Genomic DNA, 20,254 nt, shown 5'->3' with positions numbered 1-20,254 from the left:
TAAAAGTGATCATGGACTGTGCTTGAAACGCACGCAGAGTAAAAATCCAACGTGCCAGGAAGATGCACAAAATCTTTTTTGGTTATCTGTTATGAATCAAAGAAATAAGTATTAACTTTCCCTCTGGAAAGGCTAGCCTTACAGCACTGCAATCAAAGCAGGTTTATCATCTCCCTTTTTGGGGTTTTCGCTCTTCCAGGGTCGCAGTTTCGGGACTTCTCTGTTTCGGGATCGCTAGTTGGGATGAGTCGGGCTTTGGTCAGTGGGTGCTGAGCAATTACACAGTGCATCACTTGTTTGTACCTTTTACATATTAGCATATATTAATATTGGTTTGAATTTCTATCATTATTACTTTTTATTTGATTTGGTTTCAATTACTAAACTGTTCTTATTTCCCCCCACAAGTCTCCTCCCCTTTTCCCTTCCAATTCTCTATTCCCCAGAGACAGGAGGAAGGCAAGCGAGCTGCTGCGTCGTGGTCACTGGCCAGCTGGGTTAAACCCCCACAGATCTAACCCCAAATTATTCCGCTCCTCTTCGTGTGTCATGACGGACACACCAAGAAACGTTTCTTTGGAGCAACTCAGTAGATAAGGAGCAAACTGCCAACTTGGACAGCAGCACTTGGTTGCTCCTACTAACGCTCTCCTCCTGTTGCACTGAAGCTTCATGACAGCCTAGAAGGGAACCTTTTTCTTTCCCTTGTAAACATCCCAGTAAGACAAAATCCCACGAAGCCAGAAAGTCCAGGTAAAAAGCAGCACCTCTGGGACCAAGGCTCTGTCCATGGTCTCACCCGACAGGAGAAAGCAGCTGACCCCTGTGAAGCTCCAGTCCCTCAACAATGTTTTCCTTCCTCAATTAAAAAAGTGCTCTGAAGATCCCAAACCCAACAGACTGGGGTTTATTGTGGTCCCAAAGCTAGTTTCATGCTACCACTGAATGACCCGTTTCGGGATTTGCTATAGTTTGGTGAAGTTCTATGGCCCACAGTCAGATTTTACTCCTGCAGTTGGTCAAGTTAATTTACTTGGAGCGTGATTTCTGATTCCTAAGCACTGTTAATTGGTTTGCTTCCCATTGCAAGAACTGACCGCCAAGGAACACCCAACAGGAGAATCACAGGTGACAACTTAACACTAATCCCACTCCAGTGAGAGTTTCACCACCGTGGACTCAGAAGTGACACAACAAAAACAACTGCTTCTAAAATTATGAAGGTACTGAAAAAACGCAGCGTGAGCTTTGGCTTACTTGTCCGTCTGCCCTGCATTCGCTGTGCTTTCCGCTCTCATCCGGGTGAGTGCAGCGGCAGCTTCATCCAACGCGCAGCTGACCGAGGACGTCAGCCTGCGGAGCACCTCAGGATCTGCAAAGGCTTTACCGTCAGCTGTAGACAGCTTACCTATGCCTTGCGTTCCAATTGACAACCAGAGGGTACGCATGCCAGAAAAGGAGAAAACAAACAAGTTGAAATTGAGCCTAAGAGATCTGTTGGCAGAAACATTCCAAGCAGAACCCACTATAGCTTCCAAAACGAAGGGATTAATCGTTTACAACACTAACTTAAAGGCTGCACTCACATGTGATGCGCACGGACGAAACCTTCCAAACGACAGAAGGCATTACTTTGCAAGTGTTGACAACTACTTAGTGTAATCAACTAGTAAAGCTCTTCGTTCTCTAATTGTTACAACCCAAAGCCTCACTCAGGAATTTAGTTTTTGATATGAGGCTGCAAGACAAGGTCAAGTTTCAATTTCTGCTCAGGCTTTCAGAAATCCAGCGCTGGAGGAACCTGATTAGAAGCAAAGCCTTCACAGCAAACTCTGATTTTCTAAAATTTGCAAGGCTTTACTGAATTTCTTTCTCGTCAACGACTTGCACAACCTTGCCAAGGTCGCACCACATTACATTCTGTGTTTCCATCACGCTCATATGGATTAGACTCATGCAAGCAGTTCCAGTACGGTCTCACATGTAAGGGCTTGGGGGTTAAACCTGTATGGGACACGAGTACTTACCTGCAGCTTCAAGCAAAGCTTCTAATCTTGCTTGGGTTTCTGGATCTACTGTTCTCAGGTCAGCACCATCAGCAGTACTTGACAAAAGCAATTTCGAAGCCGTTTCCAGCATCGGGTTTTCAAGATCATCCTGGTCTAAGATAAACGATTCCACCTGAAAAAGAACAGATCTGACTTAAGAGTGATGTAACTAACCAAAACACACCTAAAACAAAAAGGCAAATGCTTAAATGTTGACTGCAACGGTGGTTTCTTCCCCTCAAGTACTCTGTTAGGCAAACTATCCCCAGTTGACTCAAAAGGGTATTATTTCACCAACGGAAGGAGCGAGATTTTCCAAAGTCACACAGAAAAAATGTACCTTTTATCATCTTTTTCGCTTGCTGTGTAACTAAAAGCCACATGATATACTAGAAAGTTTAAGACTGATTTCCCACCTCCACGCTGCTCTCTACAGCTTTCAAGTCCAACTTAACACAGGGAGTGAAAAGTGAAAGGATAGATACCACTGCAGAAGGCCTAAAGGTAGTAGCTGCCATGAGTTTCTGCTCAAGCTGTTGGTTTGGGTTTTTTTTCCCCTCCCCAAAGCACCAAAGATCCACACAACAACGACAGATTTACTCTATTTCACCCAAATCAGTCGTCCTTCGAAGAAGTAACCCACCCCCAAATAGCACTGAGCTCTACTAGCAAACAAAACCAGACAAACTAATTCACCAGTATTGTAGAGTCGACTGTCTTCTTCTGACCTGCAGAAAATTTTTCTAAGCTATCTCACTTCTTTCAAGTCTGATGTCTCCCAATCCAACATTAAAAACAAAAAAAGGACCAGCAACATGTTCCAGATGTGATCAACTCAAATGCAACACAGAAAGGTTACACAGAAACCTTCAAGAAAACATTTATTTAAAAATTTCCTACAAAATATACTACCTGCCTTTTTCAGAAAACAGATGCTGAGTGCTCTGCGTTCTTCTCAAGATCCTACTTTCCTGTACTCCCCACTTGTTTTCATTGAGAAACACATAAAAACCAAAGAAGAGACCAGTGTATCAGAGAGAAAAGCTCCCAGTATCCGTTTGTGTTTTACTGCCTGTTCAGAGAAGACACTGCTGTGGAAGTTCCACCAGCACACCCCTAAGCCCATGACCCAACCATTGAGCCATTTATTAGTTTGTAAAGACCAACTTTAAACACCCCCCCTACAAATCTCGCACGTTCAAAAACCCAAGAAACAAATAATATAAACCCGTCTAAACTAAAACCTGCAAGACTGTGCCAGCCACCCCTCCAACACGATCAAAAACTCCAGTTGTCTTTGGATGAAAGCAGCTACTGTCAGTGCACAGCAGTAATCTATTTCCACGTGGACTACAGTTCATTGAGACAGAAACACAATTTATTGTATTCTTAAAACTGATCTGTGTCTCCAAAGTTTCAGAGCAGCCTCATGAGCATCACAAGTTCAGATTCCTGCAGATAAATGACCTAAGAATCTAAGTGGGCAGATAAACCTCAGAAGTGACCAATTCATCCCAGGACTCCCGCAGGTCTCCCTCCATCCTCCCATCTATTGTCTTGTCGCAAGCGCAGAGCTCAGAGCAATTGCTGTAGTCTCCCTCCAGCTCAGAAGTCTGTACTAGAACCCAACTTGAGCCTGAACACCTTGTCTATTTAGGAACATAGGCCGAGAACTACTTTCAGAACGACTTCAATTTACCACCTCCACGATACCACTGACGACAAAATCTCTGGTCAGACAGCTTTTGCCAATACACCATTAAACATCTCAAGGGCATCTCTGAAGTCTCCTTCCACTCCTTTGAAGCCTCTACCCTCCTTCTCCCAATCCAATAAAACAAACCCAAGGGGATGACTTGCAACTTGTGATGAAAGCAGGTCTGATGCCAACAACCGCCACCAACGGGGCAGTCCCGCAGCACGGCATGTTGCTCCCCAGCACCGTTTTTTCCCAAGGACGCTGACACCGGCTGCAGCTCTCCAGTTTGGCCAACTGGTGAAGGCAACTCCAAGCTTTGTCCCCAGCCCCAAGGAAAGGTTCACTCCTGCCTCATCAGAGCCCTTCACTGGTTGCTGCCAGCTCTGCTCCATGCATCCGCTACGATGCCATTTTTATGCCCGTTTTGGTTCATCTGAGGACTTGCTATTTGTCTTCTTCCAGAGGACTAAGGCTGCTGCAGCACGACAAAGGAATTGCTGTTCAGAAGCCAAGCGACAGATTTCACCACTGCAAAGGCAAAGTAGTGAGCAGCTGGAAGGATTCTTGGCTCACCTGACTCATGTCAAATCCCTACTATTCAGACTAACTGAAAAAAAAAATCTCATCGGAGCGAGCTATTTTAACACCTGGGCACAGTTCTTCCTAACACTATGAAATATTTGCTAAGAAAAAGTCAAAATGGGAAAATATCTCTCCCTCGCTCACATCCTCTCCCCTCAAGTTAGGTCTTTTAAGCAGTTAAAGTTTGAAATGGAAAAATATTCCTATTTTTCTTCCAGCTAAGAATATGAGCACAGTATGATTAAAAACCCGACTATAATGCAAGGAGAACAGGAACAAGAAGCAATCCACTTAAAACAGCATCAAGACGACCACAAGTTATCAGGAGAAAAAAACTTCTCTTGCAAGAAGAGAATTTTCTTTCTCTAAATTTTGAGAACATTTATATTGAGAGCTGTCCTAAGCAACATCTCAAGAAATTAACGTAGTAAATAACAAATTTAGACTATTTTATGACATTAAATACGGCTGGGTTTCTTTTCATAAAGGTGGAAGAGATCCATCTTCAACCGGCGACTTGCAGAACTTCTCATCAAGCCTCCAGGTCCACTCCTCCATGCTCACTAATTGCCCTTCAGCTGGAGAGGTTCAGCAGATCTCCAGTCTGGTCTTTCCAGCGGGTGCAGCGTGACACAGGACACCATATGGGTGATAGTGACACAAGACATACTGTCTAACAGCCGTTGAGTCAAACTCTCCTTCAGTAGAAGTGAAAATTCCATTTTCGTTTCTCAGAACACATTGTCTTCTCCACAGAAGCTACAACTGAAGACAAACCGTTTCCATTTACAAGGCCAAGTAAACAGACATTTCCTTAACGGTCTTCAGAAGTATTTTATTTCCCTTAACTTAACAAAACGTGTAGAATAGCACACACATGCTCCACCTTCCATATCAGAATATTTCATCTGAGTTCTCAGTCAGTATTTCTCCGATTGAACAATACTCTGACATAATCCAATTGTTCAGACAGTCCCCAACAGAAGGCCTTTTACAAGATTTCTCCTCCTCTCATCCTGGAATAAAAACCTCATGTTCTGTACTTGCCCAAGTTGACTTGGCCTCTAATCACTTCTAGGGTATTTGATGCTTCTATCATCAAAAAATAAGACAGAAGAACAAAATGTCCAAGTTCTGACTCCTCTCAAACAGAATGGCCTAAAGTTTTGAGGAATGGAATACACCTGAAAAGAGAAATTTAAAAACAGCTTAGAAGAGGAGGGTGTTAACAGGTATATGAATCCAAACCTCAAGGAAATTTCATGCTACAAGTACCCTAGCAGACATTCCGAGTCCTATTTTTCCAGGCCAAGTCTACAAAGTGACTCTAAACTGCCCCAGGGTTTTAAGACCAGACTGAAGTTACAATTGCAGCGTTACGCGCTTTTATCACCTCTCATGAAAAAGGTGAGCTCCTCCCTGCCCAGTGAAGCTTTCCAACGACTCCCAAGTGGGCTCCGTGCTCTCGCCCTCTCCCGTCCCTTCCCCACGCAGGCTCCCAGGCTCCGGCACGGCCCACCGCCGGTGCATCCCTCCGCACAGACCTACACCGGCTGCTTTACCTGTTTCTTAAGCCCAGACTCAAAATCCCACCTGCTTTTCCCTCCTCCAACCTTGGGGTGATCCCTTTACTCCTTCTGTTCTCCCCACCAAGCAGGAAGCACGGCATCAAGGCATCTCCTCTTCTCCAGACCACCATGAGGAGATGTAACTTGTTACTACAACTTCTCTACGTGCAGGGCTGCATCTTGCCTTGCGTAAACAACAGCACCCTTGCGTTTTTCGTACTGTTTTGCCATCTGGTACACGGACATACAGACATCTCTACCAGGTGAAAGCTGATCCACCTGAACTCATGCCTATACGCCCTGAAAACAGCCCTGCAAGATGTCAGTAATTTTATGTTTTGACTGCCAAATACCAGACACTGAACATGCACTTTAATAAATACCAGGTTAGAGCAGGAGGACAAAAATCATACACCAGTTACTTGGCTCTAACTGCCGTGGCTCTTGCCACCGTGTGATTGCAGATCAACTAGAAACGGTTCAGTTCTTGACATTGACTCCAACTTCATCCATCTCCCACTATGGAGCCATAGACATTTAGAGCTGCCATCAGCACACACACCACTGTGGTTGCACAGATGTACACATCCCCTCATATCCCCATAACAGTGCCTTCGAAATCCACACAAATCCCTCCACGGGGTCTCCCACAGATGTAAACTAAGGTCAAACAACAAACTTCCTCCAAGAGTTTTCCTCACCAAAGGAAAAAAAAAAAAAAGAAAAACCACCACCACTCAAAAGCACCTAAGCATTAAGGACTCGAAGAGGAGTCAGCCACCTATTGATTTCAATTTTACTACTTATAAGGCTAAAGGCAGATTAGCATCTTCCTAATTTGATGTCAAGCCAAGGAGGGAGGGAGGTGGGAAGACACATTCCACCTGCAAACAACTGCCTTTTCAGATCTTCTACACTTAAAGAGACAAAAAAACAGTACTCAACACCAGACAGCTCCTCTAGAACCACATCAACTATGGCTTCAAGCTAGTCGAGTCTCTTTACAATACCTCAACTAACATCACCAGCCCAAAGTGACAGCAACTCCAATCTTACTCTCACCAGAAAGACCTGGCACATAATGGCAATTTAGTGTGAAAACTGTTGATATAGACGAAAGCATTAAAACCAGTTGTACCCATCTGACCACAACACGGTTCAACTCTGACCAACCAACCACACAACTTCAACGATAACAAGTTCTCATCATCTTTGATGCCGCACAATGAACGAAGGCGTGGGCAAAGCGAAGCCTTTTGGTTAGGCTAGTGACTCTGGGATCTTGAGAAGTCCCTTGGTTTGGTGGCTGAACTCGCTCTTTTCACGCAGATCTAACATTTCGTACTACGTACACTTTACACCAATATAGTCGCCCACAAAGCGTTACCAGCAAGCTTTGGGATTAGCTAAACGTTAATAAAAACAAAAACTGACAATTCCACTTATGAACAACGGCAGAAACCAGTTCATTTCCAGCATCCACCACCTACTACAGGCCATCCTGCAGGACACAAGCGCCTTATCTACCCATCTAACCAGTACACAGCTGCCATGAACAGCTCTGCTCACTAATTTGTTCATCTCCAGCATTCGTGTATCACCGTTTTACAGCTCTTCCTCCATCACAGCTATGCTAGAAGGAAACCCAGAAGCATTAAAAAAAGGCTGTTAAAAGTCATTTTCTCCTTAACCCAGGTTCCTTGCCTGATTTCAAGAATCCATTTTCCTGATTCCATTCCCGAGTCGTTATCTTTAAGGCCATCCTGCATGTACACAGTACGTACCTGCTACTACTTTGTAGCACTTAGTCAGAATTTAACACGGAGAAAACATTTCAGACCCTACATTCCATACAAATTACAGAAACTAACATCATATTACTCTAACACGTGCCATCAGAAAGCGGATGCACTGGGATGGAGGGAGGCAACCAGTTGCTTAATGGCATGGTACGTGCAGGGACACGGCGTCATTAACCCGTCCCAAACACTTGCTCAGAAGAACGTGAACAGCACCCTTGGCCAAACATCCAGCAGCGTCTTCCTCGAAGAAACTCCAGTTCCTTGCTGGGTTTTAGCACCCTTGGCCAAACATCCAGCAACGTCTTCCTCAAAGAAACTCCAGTTCCTTGCTGGGTTTTAGCTGTTGTTCATAATAAGAAAACAGACAATACACTCTTTCTCCATCCTGAAGCCTTACGTGAAGACGCTCAAAAAAAGTAGTAAATAGTTCCTAAAAAAGCGTCAAGGAAAGAGTGAAATCCAGTTCAAGTGTCTTGCAAACAACACGTCTCCATGGCTGTGAAACAGCGAGACACGCTCATTAACATCACAAGATGAAACATTTTTAACTTTCAGTGGTTTTAGGCTTCATGAACAACAGCGTCTCAAACCCCATGTGCATGATCCACACCAGCCCACACACCTATTTTAAACGGCCCAGAAAACACCTTTCATCAAACGGTATTTTCTCTGCAGGCTTTTTTTTCTTCTTCTTGGGGCTGGCCCCTCTTTTCTAGGCTTGCAATCCAACAGCACGTTTGTTCCTCAGCTTTTGCTGGATTATTCTCACGAATTTCGTCTCGTATTAGGCATCGATGACAAGTTCAGAGTTAACTCAACTTTTCCCTTGGCGCTTGGTCTTCCATACCCAGAGGGTGCCTAACGGATCCTATGAGAACCAAGACTTAATACAAAACCCTCCCAAAGAATCTAGAGGACAAGGAACACCTAGTGCCTACTGCCAGGTAGTCAACCTCACCACCTCAAAGAGACCTTAATATTCCTTTGGTATTCTTCCTTCTTCAGATTCAGAAGGACTTTTTTTTTTTTTGGCAAGTGCTGTAACAAATCCATTTTTCCCAGTTGCAAAATTTTTGGAGAGCAGCAAAAGGTTTTTAAAGACAATATGATATTTAAGAATGATTTGCAAGTCCATTGGGTATTGCTAAGCCACCTCTAGACCGAAACAACCACCATTATCAGACCAATTAATAAACTTCAGTCCCACTACACGGACAAGTTACTGAACTGAAGAAGAAGGAAGCTTCAGATTCTGTGCTCTCTCGGCTACAATGACTCTCATCCAGGGAGCAGTGTTAATCCCAATTTACAAGAACTCCACGACAAGAGCAGAGCCAGCCCCACCACTACACCACCTTCCCCTTGCACCCACACAACTCCCAGTCGAGATCATCTCGGCTTTCGCTCCAGCACAGTTTTACCTCTCACCTCCAGCGCCAGAGTAACTACTGCTGTCCCTGTCCTTATCTCACTGAGACAACACACTGTTTTCACAGGCAATGCCATTTACTTCCAGCTGGACCTACAGCACTTCCACTTCACAACCCCAAAGAGGAGCTTTTGTACCATTACCTTCCAACGGGAACACACAGGAGGAAATAAACCAGCATTCCCAGTGCAGGAACCAAGCCCGACTCCGACTAATAACCAGTTAAGTTTCCTTTGCACAACACCCTAGGTATTTTTCATGCCTTGTATCGAAACATTCAACATGCATCAAGGGATTCGTGAGGTAAGAGTGAATAAAAACAAAACAAAGATATATTTGGAATACGGCAAACCGGGCCAAGTATTTCCAGCATCAGTTTTTCACTTCGGCATCCAAAACCTAAAATACAACTAGGCGACCCAAAACCTGCAAATTACGATGCGCGATTCCATCGTGGTTTTAACCTTCATGGGCTATCCAAGTCTTTGTCTGCAGCTTTCCACTTCAAGTGTGATAAAATCATTTGGAGTCTTGGGAAAACAAATCACTATTAATTCCAAAGGTACTTCATAACGCCCATACACCGTACGCGTACAGCATTTTTTGTTCATCTAAGCCACAGGTCAGCTCAGTGTAAGGAAGAGTAGGAAATTTTTTCAACCCCTCACATGTCCCATACTAAAGCTGGACCTTCAAGCCTGCTGTCCTCACCCTGCTACCTTTTAGCCCTCAGAATATCACAAAATTCAAAATACATTAACCCACCTCAGTTGAAAGCTTACTGGAAAAAGAACTCTCATCCGAAACATCGAGACAAAGCAATCGACTTAGACACATCTCGAAATTAAAAGAGGAAGAGCTTTTGACTTTATCAAACCAAATATTAAGGCCAAGTGTGCATTTCCGCTTCTTCACCTAAGGCCACATGTTTTCAGGTGAAAACACCACTTGGTTAACACAGGTTTCAAGTCCTTTCAAGATGCAGATCTTCACAGCATTATTAATGTATTATATTAAAAATTCCAATCAAAACTTCACGAAGACAAGCCTGGGGCAAGGACTGCCCTTTTTGTGGGGCCAGAACAAAACCTTACGGCCACCTGATCTATAAGGACATAGCTCTCAAGTGAAAGTGATGGTTTACTGGGTATTTACATGACACACCATCTCCTTTGTCTAAAGATCAGCTTCCCGGTTCTGAGAGTGAAACTGCATCCAAGGCAGTTTTTCCTTGGCACTGCATCCAAGGAAAGCCGATGACTTTCCCTACTCCATGTCAGCCTTGCAGTTTTTGTGGTTTTTCATTCAAATCTCTTCTGAAACAGGCACAAGCTGTGCCATCCTCCCCTGCCCTCCCCAGCTACTACAGCAGCACTCTCACTGCAGACAAAGTCTCACAGCAGCATTTCTTCCCTGCCCAGCCAGGATGGCTTCCTGTTATCCGGGACACAGTCACATCTTTCCAACACGGGAGGACCCTCCCCAAACCTAAACGCCTTGTTCAGCACAAATCTGAAGCCCGGCAGCTGGATCATCTCAACAGCATCCGCTTTCATTTTATTCCATCAACCATACACTCCATTTCTCTCCCTGCTGCTAAAAAAATAACAAGGGGGAGGAAGGGAGGGAGAACTGTGGGAAGAGTAACAGTCCGTGCTGCTGGAACGGCGCACCAGCGTCCTCGCGACCGGCACCGACGGAGTTTCTGCTGCAGGGACACCTGCATTCTTGCTGCAGTGTGTTTGTGATGACGAGCCAGGTGCTGATGTATTCCCACCCAGGTCCCTCCTCTCCTCCGTACTCGGTATTCCCAGCTCCACAAACACCAAGGAAAACAAAGAGGAAAGAGGCAGGCAGGCTGAAACTAAAGCTACAAGAAGGCTGTGAAACCACAAGGAAAAAGCCCTTCAGTTTATTTTTTTTTCCCCCCCACTTCAAATCTTCATGCCAAACACTTGTCACACTTCCACGTTAAGCAAATTTATGCATTAGCTGGTATTCAGCTGCAATCGTTTGTGCGAGAAAAATTTCATGCCAACGTAAAAATAACAACACCTCAACTCATTATGTTATTAAGTTCCCTGCCCCAGTTGCACATTTAAGCAGGAAAGGGGAAAACAAAAAAAATAAATACAAGTTTTCGTCTCTGACATGAACTGCAGGATATCAAAAGCACACACACACACACACAAAAAAAAACCACCTAAAACTTACTGCCTGCCGAGCTCAGCGTCAGACAAGACTTTGATATTACCAGTAAAAAAGCTGACACATTTCCAACCCAACCACACCAACACAGGTATGCGCTTCGCTCTCCCAAGCCCCACAAAGAAGATGGAAGTGAAGATTTGATAGGAACTGACATCTTTTGGAGCGGGCTTGGGAAGAACTGAGCACAGAAGCCAAGTGTTGATGGTGTATGAGTACGTCGGACCGCTGCTGCCTCTGGAGCAGCCCTGAGACGCGGTGCTCTACACCAGAGCCACGGACTCATCGGTAACACCTCTGACAACAGCTGTTCCCGTATCGTCACAAAACCCAACTGGAAACCGCTTTCCACAGAGTGACCTGGACAACAGAAGGGTACTAAGCAGACAGCCTGATCCTATGCAGGCCCCTGCTGCTGCCCTGAGCGAGGAACCTGTCACCTCTTCCCAAACCACCTAAGTCTGTGTCAGAGAGACACAGTAGAGGGGACACATCACCACCACGAACAGAAGACGTGACGCAACTGAGCTTCCCGGACTCCTCCTCTCCCCTCACTGCCCAAATCCCCCAATGTCCCACTTGAACACCAACTGCAGCCCCCTAAGACTCTCACCTGAGTTAAGCACCACTTAAGCTACTTAACAAGTTCCTTAGAAGGCCACACAAACCAGAGCCTACTCATGACAGCTGTAAAAAGCTCGGAGGGGTGACGCTGCCTCTGCCCACCTAGCCGGTTGTCCAGCCAGACCCTACCACAGGCTCTTCAAGACAAGCCTTCTGAGCTGTATCGACAGCCTTTTGGAGTCTTCCTACCTCTCCTCCTGCTGAAGGACAGCTCAAGGACTAAGTCTCTCTGGATAAGCTTGCACTTAAAGCACGTTCTGAGGACCATCACCGCAGACTCAGACTGACCCCTCATCATGACACGGCCGGTTTCGGTCAATCTAGTAGTAAGAACTAAGGAATACAGAGAACATAAGGAGTACAGTACAATGGAGCTGTGTGCAAGTCTCTCAGTCCTGTTGTTCAACATGTAAAAAAAAAAAAATCATGAAGTACATTAGGCTTGACCCTACTCTTAAAAGATTTTGGACGCCTACCTGAGGAGCACCTTGAGTGACAGTAACACCAGCATCTCTGAACACCGCGTGCACCACCAAAAGAGGACTAAGTAGTCCTGCTGTGCTCTGTACATCCTATTCCTCACTGCCCTACTTTCAAGGGACTAATTATTCTCTTAAGCCTTGTTTAAGGAAGGTGAGCTCCCAACAATGAGAAAATCCTTCTCTAACAGTTGGTCACATTCCTTTTCCAGTGGACTCAGCTTTTGCTTTGACCATGGCAGGGGGGTTGGAACTAGATGATCTTTGAGGTCCCTTTCAACCCAAACCATTCTATAATTCTATGACTACATGCTCCAAGGATAGCTTTTACGGATGCGTTCTCAATACAAGCATTTCCCAACTCCCCATGAAGTGCCTTGCTACACTGACAGATCCACATCGACTGATTTAGAACCTTGAAGCATCCTCCTTTTAAAGGACATCTAAGGAAAAATTGAAAACTTGAAAAAAGTAAAATCCAGAGCTGTTAAAAGCAAAAACACATTGCTTAAATTCTGCTATCTCTGTAAGAGCCAAGCTTGAAATCCCAATGATAAGGTATTATCTTCATCACTGGTCAACTTCAGAGGGTTGCAGAGTTTTCAAGGACAAGTATCCTGAGCTTTTCTTTTCACAGCTCCATAAGCAGCCATTTCTCTGGCACTCTCAGGTTTTGTTGGAACAGACCAAGACCCTGAACTAATTCTTGGAGAAGGGAGTTTAGAGCAGCTTAGCACAAGCAAAGGTGGCCCAGCTCCTCGCAAGCATTTGCTCTGCCATTTCACCTGTTCCATTTCACTGGCTCCACGCACTTGGTTGAAGTTTCAGTTCGGACCTGCGCACACCCATCCATTTCCAGCTGAACCAAGTTGTTATTGTAAGGATTGTAGATCAGCACAGCTGAACAACGGCAACACGACATCCTAACTTCTGCCTAGACAAAGCCAGCAGCAATAAAGCTCTAAGGAGCAACGGTGCTGCGAGGCTTTGCCTTCACCCGCATTTTCTAACGGCGCAGCTCAACTCTGTTAATTTAAGAGCAGTTCTCTCAGATTTTAACACACACTTTTCTCTTGCAAGGATGCCAGGCATCAGACGACCCAAAACAGCTTCTCCGTAGTCTGTGCCAAGGAAGCTGCTGAGCTTAGCAAACTATGTAGATTCAGAGAAAAAAAAGGACAGGCCTTTATAGCTATTCATGTCAACTACAGGCAAGACCACCCTTCTGACCCTTAATAAACGTGATATAAAACAGGGGAATCCCATATCCACCCAAAATAAATATCCAAAAGGAAGGTCTCCTGCTGACACTGCCACACGGTGAGTTTTCACCGACAGGGCATGCCCGTCTGTAAGGTTAAGCAGAGAGAAAACACAGACTCTTCCAGTCTTCACGAAGAGATGCTCCAGATTTACTAGGTGAAGTCTGCCAGAAAGCCCTTCTCAGTCAGCACGACTCCCAACAATCAGCCTGCTCGGCTTGGCTTCCTTCCTCCCTGCATCTGGAAGGGACCACAGTGGTGGCTCATCAGCTACAGTTCCCACCAAGAGCTTGCTCCTGCTCCCTAACTGTTGTCAAATGACTTATTTATATGTTTCCCAGCTCTGATTTTGAAGTTAAATTTAATCTCAAACCAGAAGACAGCTCACATGATTACTTATACCACAAAACTTCCCAACAGAAGACAAGCCACAGCATTCAGCTGGCCACAATATGCACACACAGGAAGACCTCCACTCCCTGAAACTTTTGACATGCAGACAAGCTATCAAGCCAACAGTGTTTCACTTCAACCAGATCAGAAGGCAAGTGATCCATGTTTGTACACATACTTTCATCCCCAAACACAGATACTCAAATAGATTGACCAGATCACAGGACAAGAGAAACAATGGGAACAGAAATAAAAGGATTAAACAGCTTCTATCATGTCACAAGAAGTTACTGTTACCCTCGGGACTAAACCTCCGATCTCCTCATGCCTAATGCATTGCTTCGTTACCTCAAACACCATGTCTCCCATCTCTAGGGAACTCCTTCCCCTCCAGAGAACGTCCAAGTTAATAGCTCTGTGTTCTGCTGGAAGGAGGCCCTCCTGACAGCCTTGGTAGGAACCCAGCACCGGCACTCACCATTGCCAATCCGGCAGGCCCAGTTGGCCTTGGCTCCGTGGCCACGATGAACATCACGCACTCTTGACGTGGCAAAAGGAACCCACCATGCTACAGTTCCCTGAAAGCATGATCAACCTGTGTGAATCCAACAGATACTTCGAAGGCTCTGTGTATCACACCAATTTACTGCAGAACTCTACTACTCGATCTCGATCAGAGGTGCACAAAACCCTAATCCTTAAGCAACTTTCCCTTCCCAACCACAAAGCCATCCAGTTACTAGCACAAGTAAGGAAAGCCCATTTCACCACGGCACGCACAACTCCGACTTTACTTCCCTGGAGACATCGTGAACTCCCTCTCATATCTGAAAACTACCAGGAGAGGTTTCCTCCATCAGAACAGCCAGGGGAGTCACCCAACCGCTGCGTCTCAAAGCTTTTAAAACCTTTGTACAACATCAGACTAGCATAAAGGAAGAAGCAAAGACACTTACAGCTTCCCTCCTGCCCGCTTCTCCTCTTTTTTTTTTCCTGCTTAGGATCAAGGATACACACCAAGCATCTACACGAGCTGCTTCCTGGAGAAATCATAGTACAAGTGCAGTATTTCCATAGCGTCCTGCCTGAAACTCACTTCCCTTGAAGAAGGAGAACCAGCAGCAGGACAGCAAGAGGCACAAAACGGCACCGTGGGTTTCCAGGAACAGTCGACTTCTTCAGATACGCTTTTCACTAACCTGCTCTCGTGGTGCTGTGTTGCAAGAACTCCAGTTCACACAGTTTACCACGCTGGTTAAGGTGCTCAGGGCTTATCTGATCAGAGATCACAAACCACAGCCTTCCGTTACATCAGCTGGAATAAGCCGCGAGAGAAGCTTGGAGCAGCTGTACCAGTACCATGGTATATACTCGCCAGAGACCAAACCACGTCCACAGTAATACACACCAAAAACTTCATTTCCAGGCAGAACATCCTGAGGGTAAACAACTCAAGTTCCCCCCCAAAGCATCCCATTATCTCTTTTTAGTAGGAGCCGACGTGGAAATGAACATAAAGCATCAGTTTCGACAGCCAACTTGAAATATGCCATTTAAAGGATGATATACAACCCTGGGGCAGGAAAATCGCATTTCGTGCAAGTAGCACAGCGGGTTGAGGAAATGTCTGGAATGAAGCATGGCAGAGACCTTCTTGACCCCAGGTGAGGCATGTCAGGCCCACTGCTCCCTCCCTGCCTTCTCTGCCCGTCTTGGAAAAGGTACAAATGAAAAGGTAGAGGCCAAAACACCATCAGGGACTGACGAAAGTGTCGTGCACTACAAAAAAATCCTGCTGCACAACACGCTCCCGATCCCTCCCTGTCTGTCCCCTCCACGGCAGCAGACTGTCTCTTCGTTTGCACCCAGAAAAACGAATCCCTCCTGGAGAGGAGGAGACACGCCGATGGCACGCATCCATCTCTCCCAGCACAGCAAGGAAGGAAAGCTGTTTGCCTCCCACTCCAGTCTGCCTGTTTTGCCCACTATGTATAACCTACACTCCCTCCAGAACCTTTTTGCTTCTGTAAGACAACACCAAGGAATAAGAGCCTTAAAAAAAAAAATTAAAAATTGAAAAATCAAAGATAACTATTTTAGACAAACAGCATTTTCACCGCTCTCACTGAACGAAATGATGCCCAGCAGCACCACTACTATTTCTTTATCATTATTCCTCTGAAAAAAAATCATCCTCTCAGATTCCCAATTCTGATCACTCTTGCACATACTCGGACATGTGTATTCCAGGTATGATGTTCGCAGGCACCCAAAGGGCACGCAAATTTCTTCTCTCACCCACTGTGGCTACTGAGCCTAAACACAGTGAGCAAGTGGCCTCAACTGCACAGCACCAGCTGGTTTTCCAACAGAAACAATTTCAAGCCACCCACGTGTTTTCTTACACAAATTTGGCAGGAAATCATCCCCTCCTGTAAGTAGTTTTGCTCGGCTGTTCTTCACAATAGGAAGCAAGTGCTCCGCAGAGAAGGATGAAGCAGCAGAAGGGAAGGAGGACGTGTGGAGGAGGGACAGGATGAACGCACAAACAGCTATTCTGTTCGAGTCCAACTCAGAATTCCCTTTGCCATGAATGAAACACCCATGTGTGCACGGGCTTGTTGACAGCAATACAGTATCAACTTGAGCGCCAAGATGGAACACGAAACGCAGGAACGACGGAACAATTGTTTTGTCAAGCAACACAACGTGTAGCTTGGCTTAGTCACAGCTTTCCCTTCCCATCATCCAAGTGACTGGAGCATCATCTGCTGTGCAGGACACCGTACAAGTGGAAGACTCCATCCCTCTCTTCATGGTTTTAACGCATTATGCTACTCCAGGGACATAAAAACAAAATTAACAAACATTATGCGTGTCCCACAAGTGATCTTTCTCGATGCTCCATGATACTTCCTTTAGCCAAGCCATGCCACACCGTGACCAACAGCTCACTAAGTGACCAACGAACAAGACACGTGGACACTAACGCCCATCAGAAGCGAGAAAAACCATACAATAGGAGCAAAACCATAGCTACTGGAAAGACAGAGTTTTCAAACATTTTAATAAAAAAAAAAAGACTGAGACATAGCAGACGTTTGCTTTTTGTTTCCAGCCCCCTCAATGTTTAAGGAAAATTGCTGTTCTGTTTAGCATATTCAAGTTTAGGTCCCATTCCCTCCTACCTGATCTTCCAAAGCCAGGAAACAGCGGAGCGCCCAGCCACACTGCTACTGCGTAAAAGCCACCACGGCAGCAGAGCCAGGAGACTGAGGAAAAACTCCTCAAGGAGAGCACGTCACGTCCAGATCCGTGTAAAGGGTTCATCCCAACGAAATCAAACGCTCACACACAGCAAACTACAGGAAAAAAAAAACCTTTTTTTGTCCTGTGCAGGTGACAAGGAAGAACTTGCTAGTCCAGACTTACTGTGGCCTCCATCTAACTGTCCTGGTTTTCTTGGGATTGAATCACAGAATCAATTTTCTCTTCTAAAAACCTACATTACTCAAGTGAAGATGCTTTTTCCAAGGAGCTTCTCCACTTGGTTTTGCTCACAACCCCGACGTGAGATCATCATCTGGGGGGAGCGTGGCCAGGGCGACTGATGCCTGAATTGGCAAATAGGGCTTCTACACCACGTAACATGATGCTTAATATAAATTGGAAAGTTGGTTGGAGACAGCCTCTCTCTTTCTCAATGGTCACCAATCCTGGAGAGTCTTGCCCATTGTTCTGCTCCCAGGCCCATCCTCTCTTCTCTGGATTTTCCTGCTCTGGGATTGCTAGCCGGGAACGGACTGGACATTGGTCAAGGGGTGGTGAGAAAATGCCCCATGCATCACTTGCCTGTATATATCAGCATCATGATTATTTTCCATTTTATTGCAATTATTAACTCAATTAATTATTGAGTTCTTAACTCAACCCATGGGTCTTCCTTCCTTTTTCCGACTCCCCTTCTCGAGTGGGGAGGGGTCAGAAGGTGACAGAGCAGCTGGCTACTGCCTAGCCCCCGATACGAGCTAAACATGGACACCCATTTAACCCGTCAGGTTCTGGGAAGGTAAAGTAGAAACCAGAGGTCCTTCAAGGACACCCATGTTTCTGCACATAATTTTCCTGCTCAATCTCCCTTCGGGATCTCTCATCACGCAGCACAAGCAATTCCAAGCAGTATCTAAGATACTTATCAAGTTAACCAAAAACAGTTTGGTCAGATATGACTAGTTGGGTCAAAGAGCTTACCAACTGCTTCGAGTCATTCCAGTTTGGTTTATTGGTATTTATTCCTGTCCCATAAAGTTAAATGGAGAAATAGCTACGTACCTGTGCTCAAACAACAGACCACACTTCCGGATCTAAAAACTGAGCCTAACAAAAACGTGAAATGGAACCAGCTGAAACGTAATGCAGAATCCCTCTCCTTTTTTGGCATCTGCAATTGAAGTTGTCTTTTTTTTTTTTTCAAAATAAAGGAACTGGTATGGCCTGGTTTACCAATCTTCCCTTCTGATGAGAAGTTAAAGGATAAAGTTACCGTAGGAGACAGTCGAGTTCAGTATCTGATTAGAATTCCTATTGTTACTGCCTGGGCAGCTGAGCAAGGAGGGAATTATTTCTAACCATTTCAAACCATTTGGTTAAAATTCTGACAAGCTGAATTCTTCCTTCAATACAAACTACCGTTAAGCACACCTAATTAATCACAATTTTTTGAGGATTTTTTTTTTTCCCCTCTATTTGGCACACTCAGCTGAAAGCTTCTGCATAATCGACAGATTTGAACAGTTTTTACATATGGTAAATTAACAGGCTTGTGAAGGTAGCTAAAGCAATGCACAAGTATTTGACTATATCTGACTACATCCTTTTACCTCTTATCAAAAAAAAAGGTCCTATTAGAAAAAGAAATTAAACCCCAAAGTTTAAAGGCAAAGACAGCAATTTTCAAGTCCTTCCTTTTCACTATTTGCTTCACGTGCTTGATATAAAAATCTTGTGCCAAGTTCCTTCAAAACACCACCACAATTTTCATTTCTATTCTCCCCTTAGTGCTTCTGATCACATCTGTTCCTTGAAGATATTTTAGAATATTTATTCAATGTTTACATGAACAGAGCTCCAGTACCAGCTCCCAGTAGGACAAGCGCCATCGTGATTCGTTTCGTCTCCTTCCCTCCACTGAGCACAAACATTCAGCTATATTCAGACCACAGATAAAATTACTACTACAGGGTTCCTTTTCCTATTAAAACACGTTTGTCCAAAGTCAGAGACAGGAATAACACATTTCTTCCCAAAACAACAACCAAGATGTTCAAGTCCATCACCTACTAACAGGAACGCTGCCGTTTCAAGTGCAACGAAATGGAATAAACTGTGCAAGAACTGTGCAGCGCGGGACGGGGTGGCCATAAAGAATCCCATAATTTATACCAGTCAGCCACCCAGATTTCCTTCTCGAGTGGTTTGGATGCTGAGGCAGTGGAACAGGTTGTTTTGAGCGGGGGTTACGGCTTTAGAGCATGTGACGTCCTATCAGCCAACACAGCCAGCAAATTCCAGCAAGGCAAAGATGTGAAGAGATTTTATGCACATGCAGGAAAAAAGAGACAAGTACCTTAGCCATGGAAAGAACCTTTTTACACATTTCTATAGGAGTTTAGAGAGAGGACGTGTCGGGGGGGGGAATCTAAATAAATTCACCTAAAACGTCTCTCTTGATTTTCTTACCGTTTTTGATTAAGTACCTGATTTGAACGAACTGCTTAAAAGAGCCTGGTTTGGAAGAGACCTTTGCAAATCATGGGATCCCACCAGCTAGCCAAGGCCTTGGTTAAGTTATCCCAATTAGCAAGACACTCACAGGCAGGCACCACCGCTGAATAACGCTGACCATTTCAACAGCAGGTATCCAAGCACCAAGTCACTGCCTCAAAGCTTTCTCACACAGCAACTGCATTGTCATAGGAAGAAATTTTTCACTCAGAGAGTGACGAGGCACTGGCACAGGTTGTCCAGAGAAGCTGTGGCTGCCCCATCCCTGGGAGTGTTCAAGGCCAGGTTAGATGAGGCTTTGGGCAACTTGGTGTAGTGGAGGGTGTCCCTGCCCATGGCAGGGGGGTTGGAACTGGATGATCTTTGAGGTCCCTTC

The 20,254-nt window shown here is 45.1% G+C and overlaps 1 protein-coding gene across 5 annotated transcripts in view; it reads right to left on the bottom strand.

The window, feature by feature from the left end:
- The window catches only part of ANKRD17 (ankyrin repeat domain 17), a 91,665-nt gene that overhangs the window by 46,334 nt on the left and 25,077 nt on the right, over positions 1-20,254 (bottom strand). For 2 of the 5 annotated variants that reach the window (XM_086612308.1, XM_086612311.1), the window contains exons 2-3: positions 2,028-2,181; positions 1,258-1,414 (exon numbers count right to left, since the gene is read on the bottom strand). In XM_086612308.1, coding sequence (XP_086468434.1) covers positions 1,258-1,414; positions 2,028-2,181 — 311 coding nt within the window. Of the gene's footprint in view, positions 1-1,257; positions 1,415-2,027; positions 2,182-20,254 lie in introns of those variants that run through there. The other 3 variants (XM_086612309.1, XM_086612312.1, XM_086612310.1) reach the window with 2 other exon arrangements.

Source organism: Tauraco erythrolophus, chromosome 5 (assembly GCF_009769465.1).
Source record: "Tauraco erythrolophus isolate bTauEry1 chromosome 5, bTauEry1.pri, whole genome shotgun sequence".
NCBI lineage: Eukaryota > Metazoa > Chordata > Aves > Musophagiformes > Musophagidae > Tauraco > Tauraco erythrolophus.
This window is presented reverse-complemented; position numbering and strand designations above follow the sequence as displayed.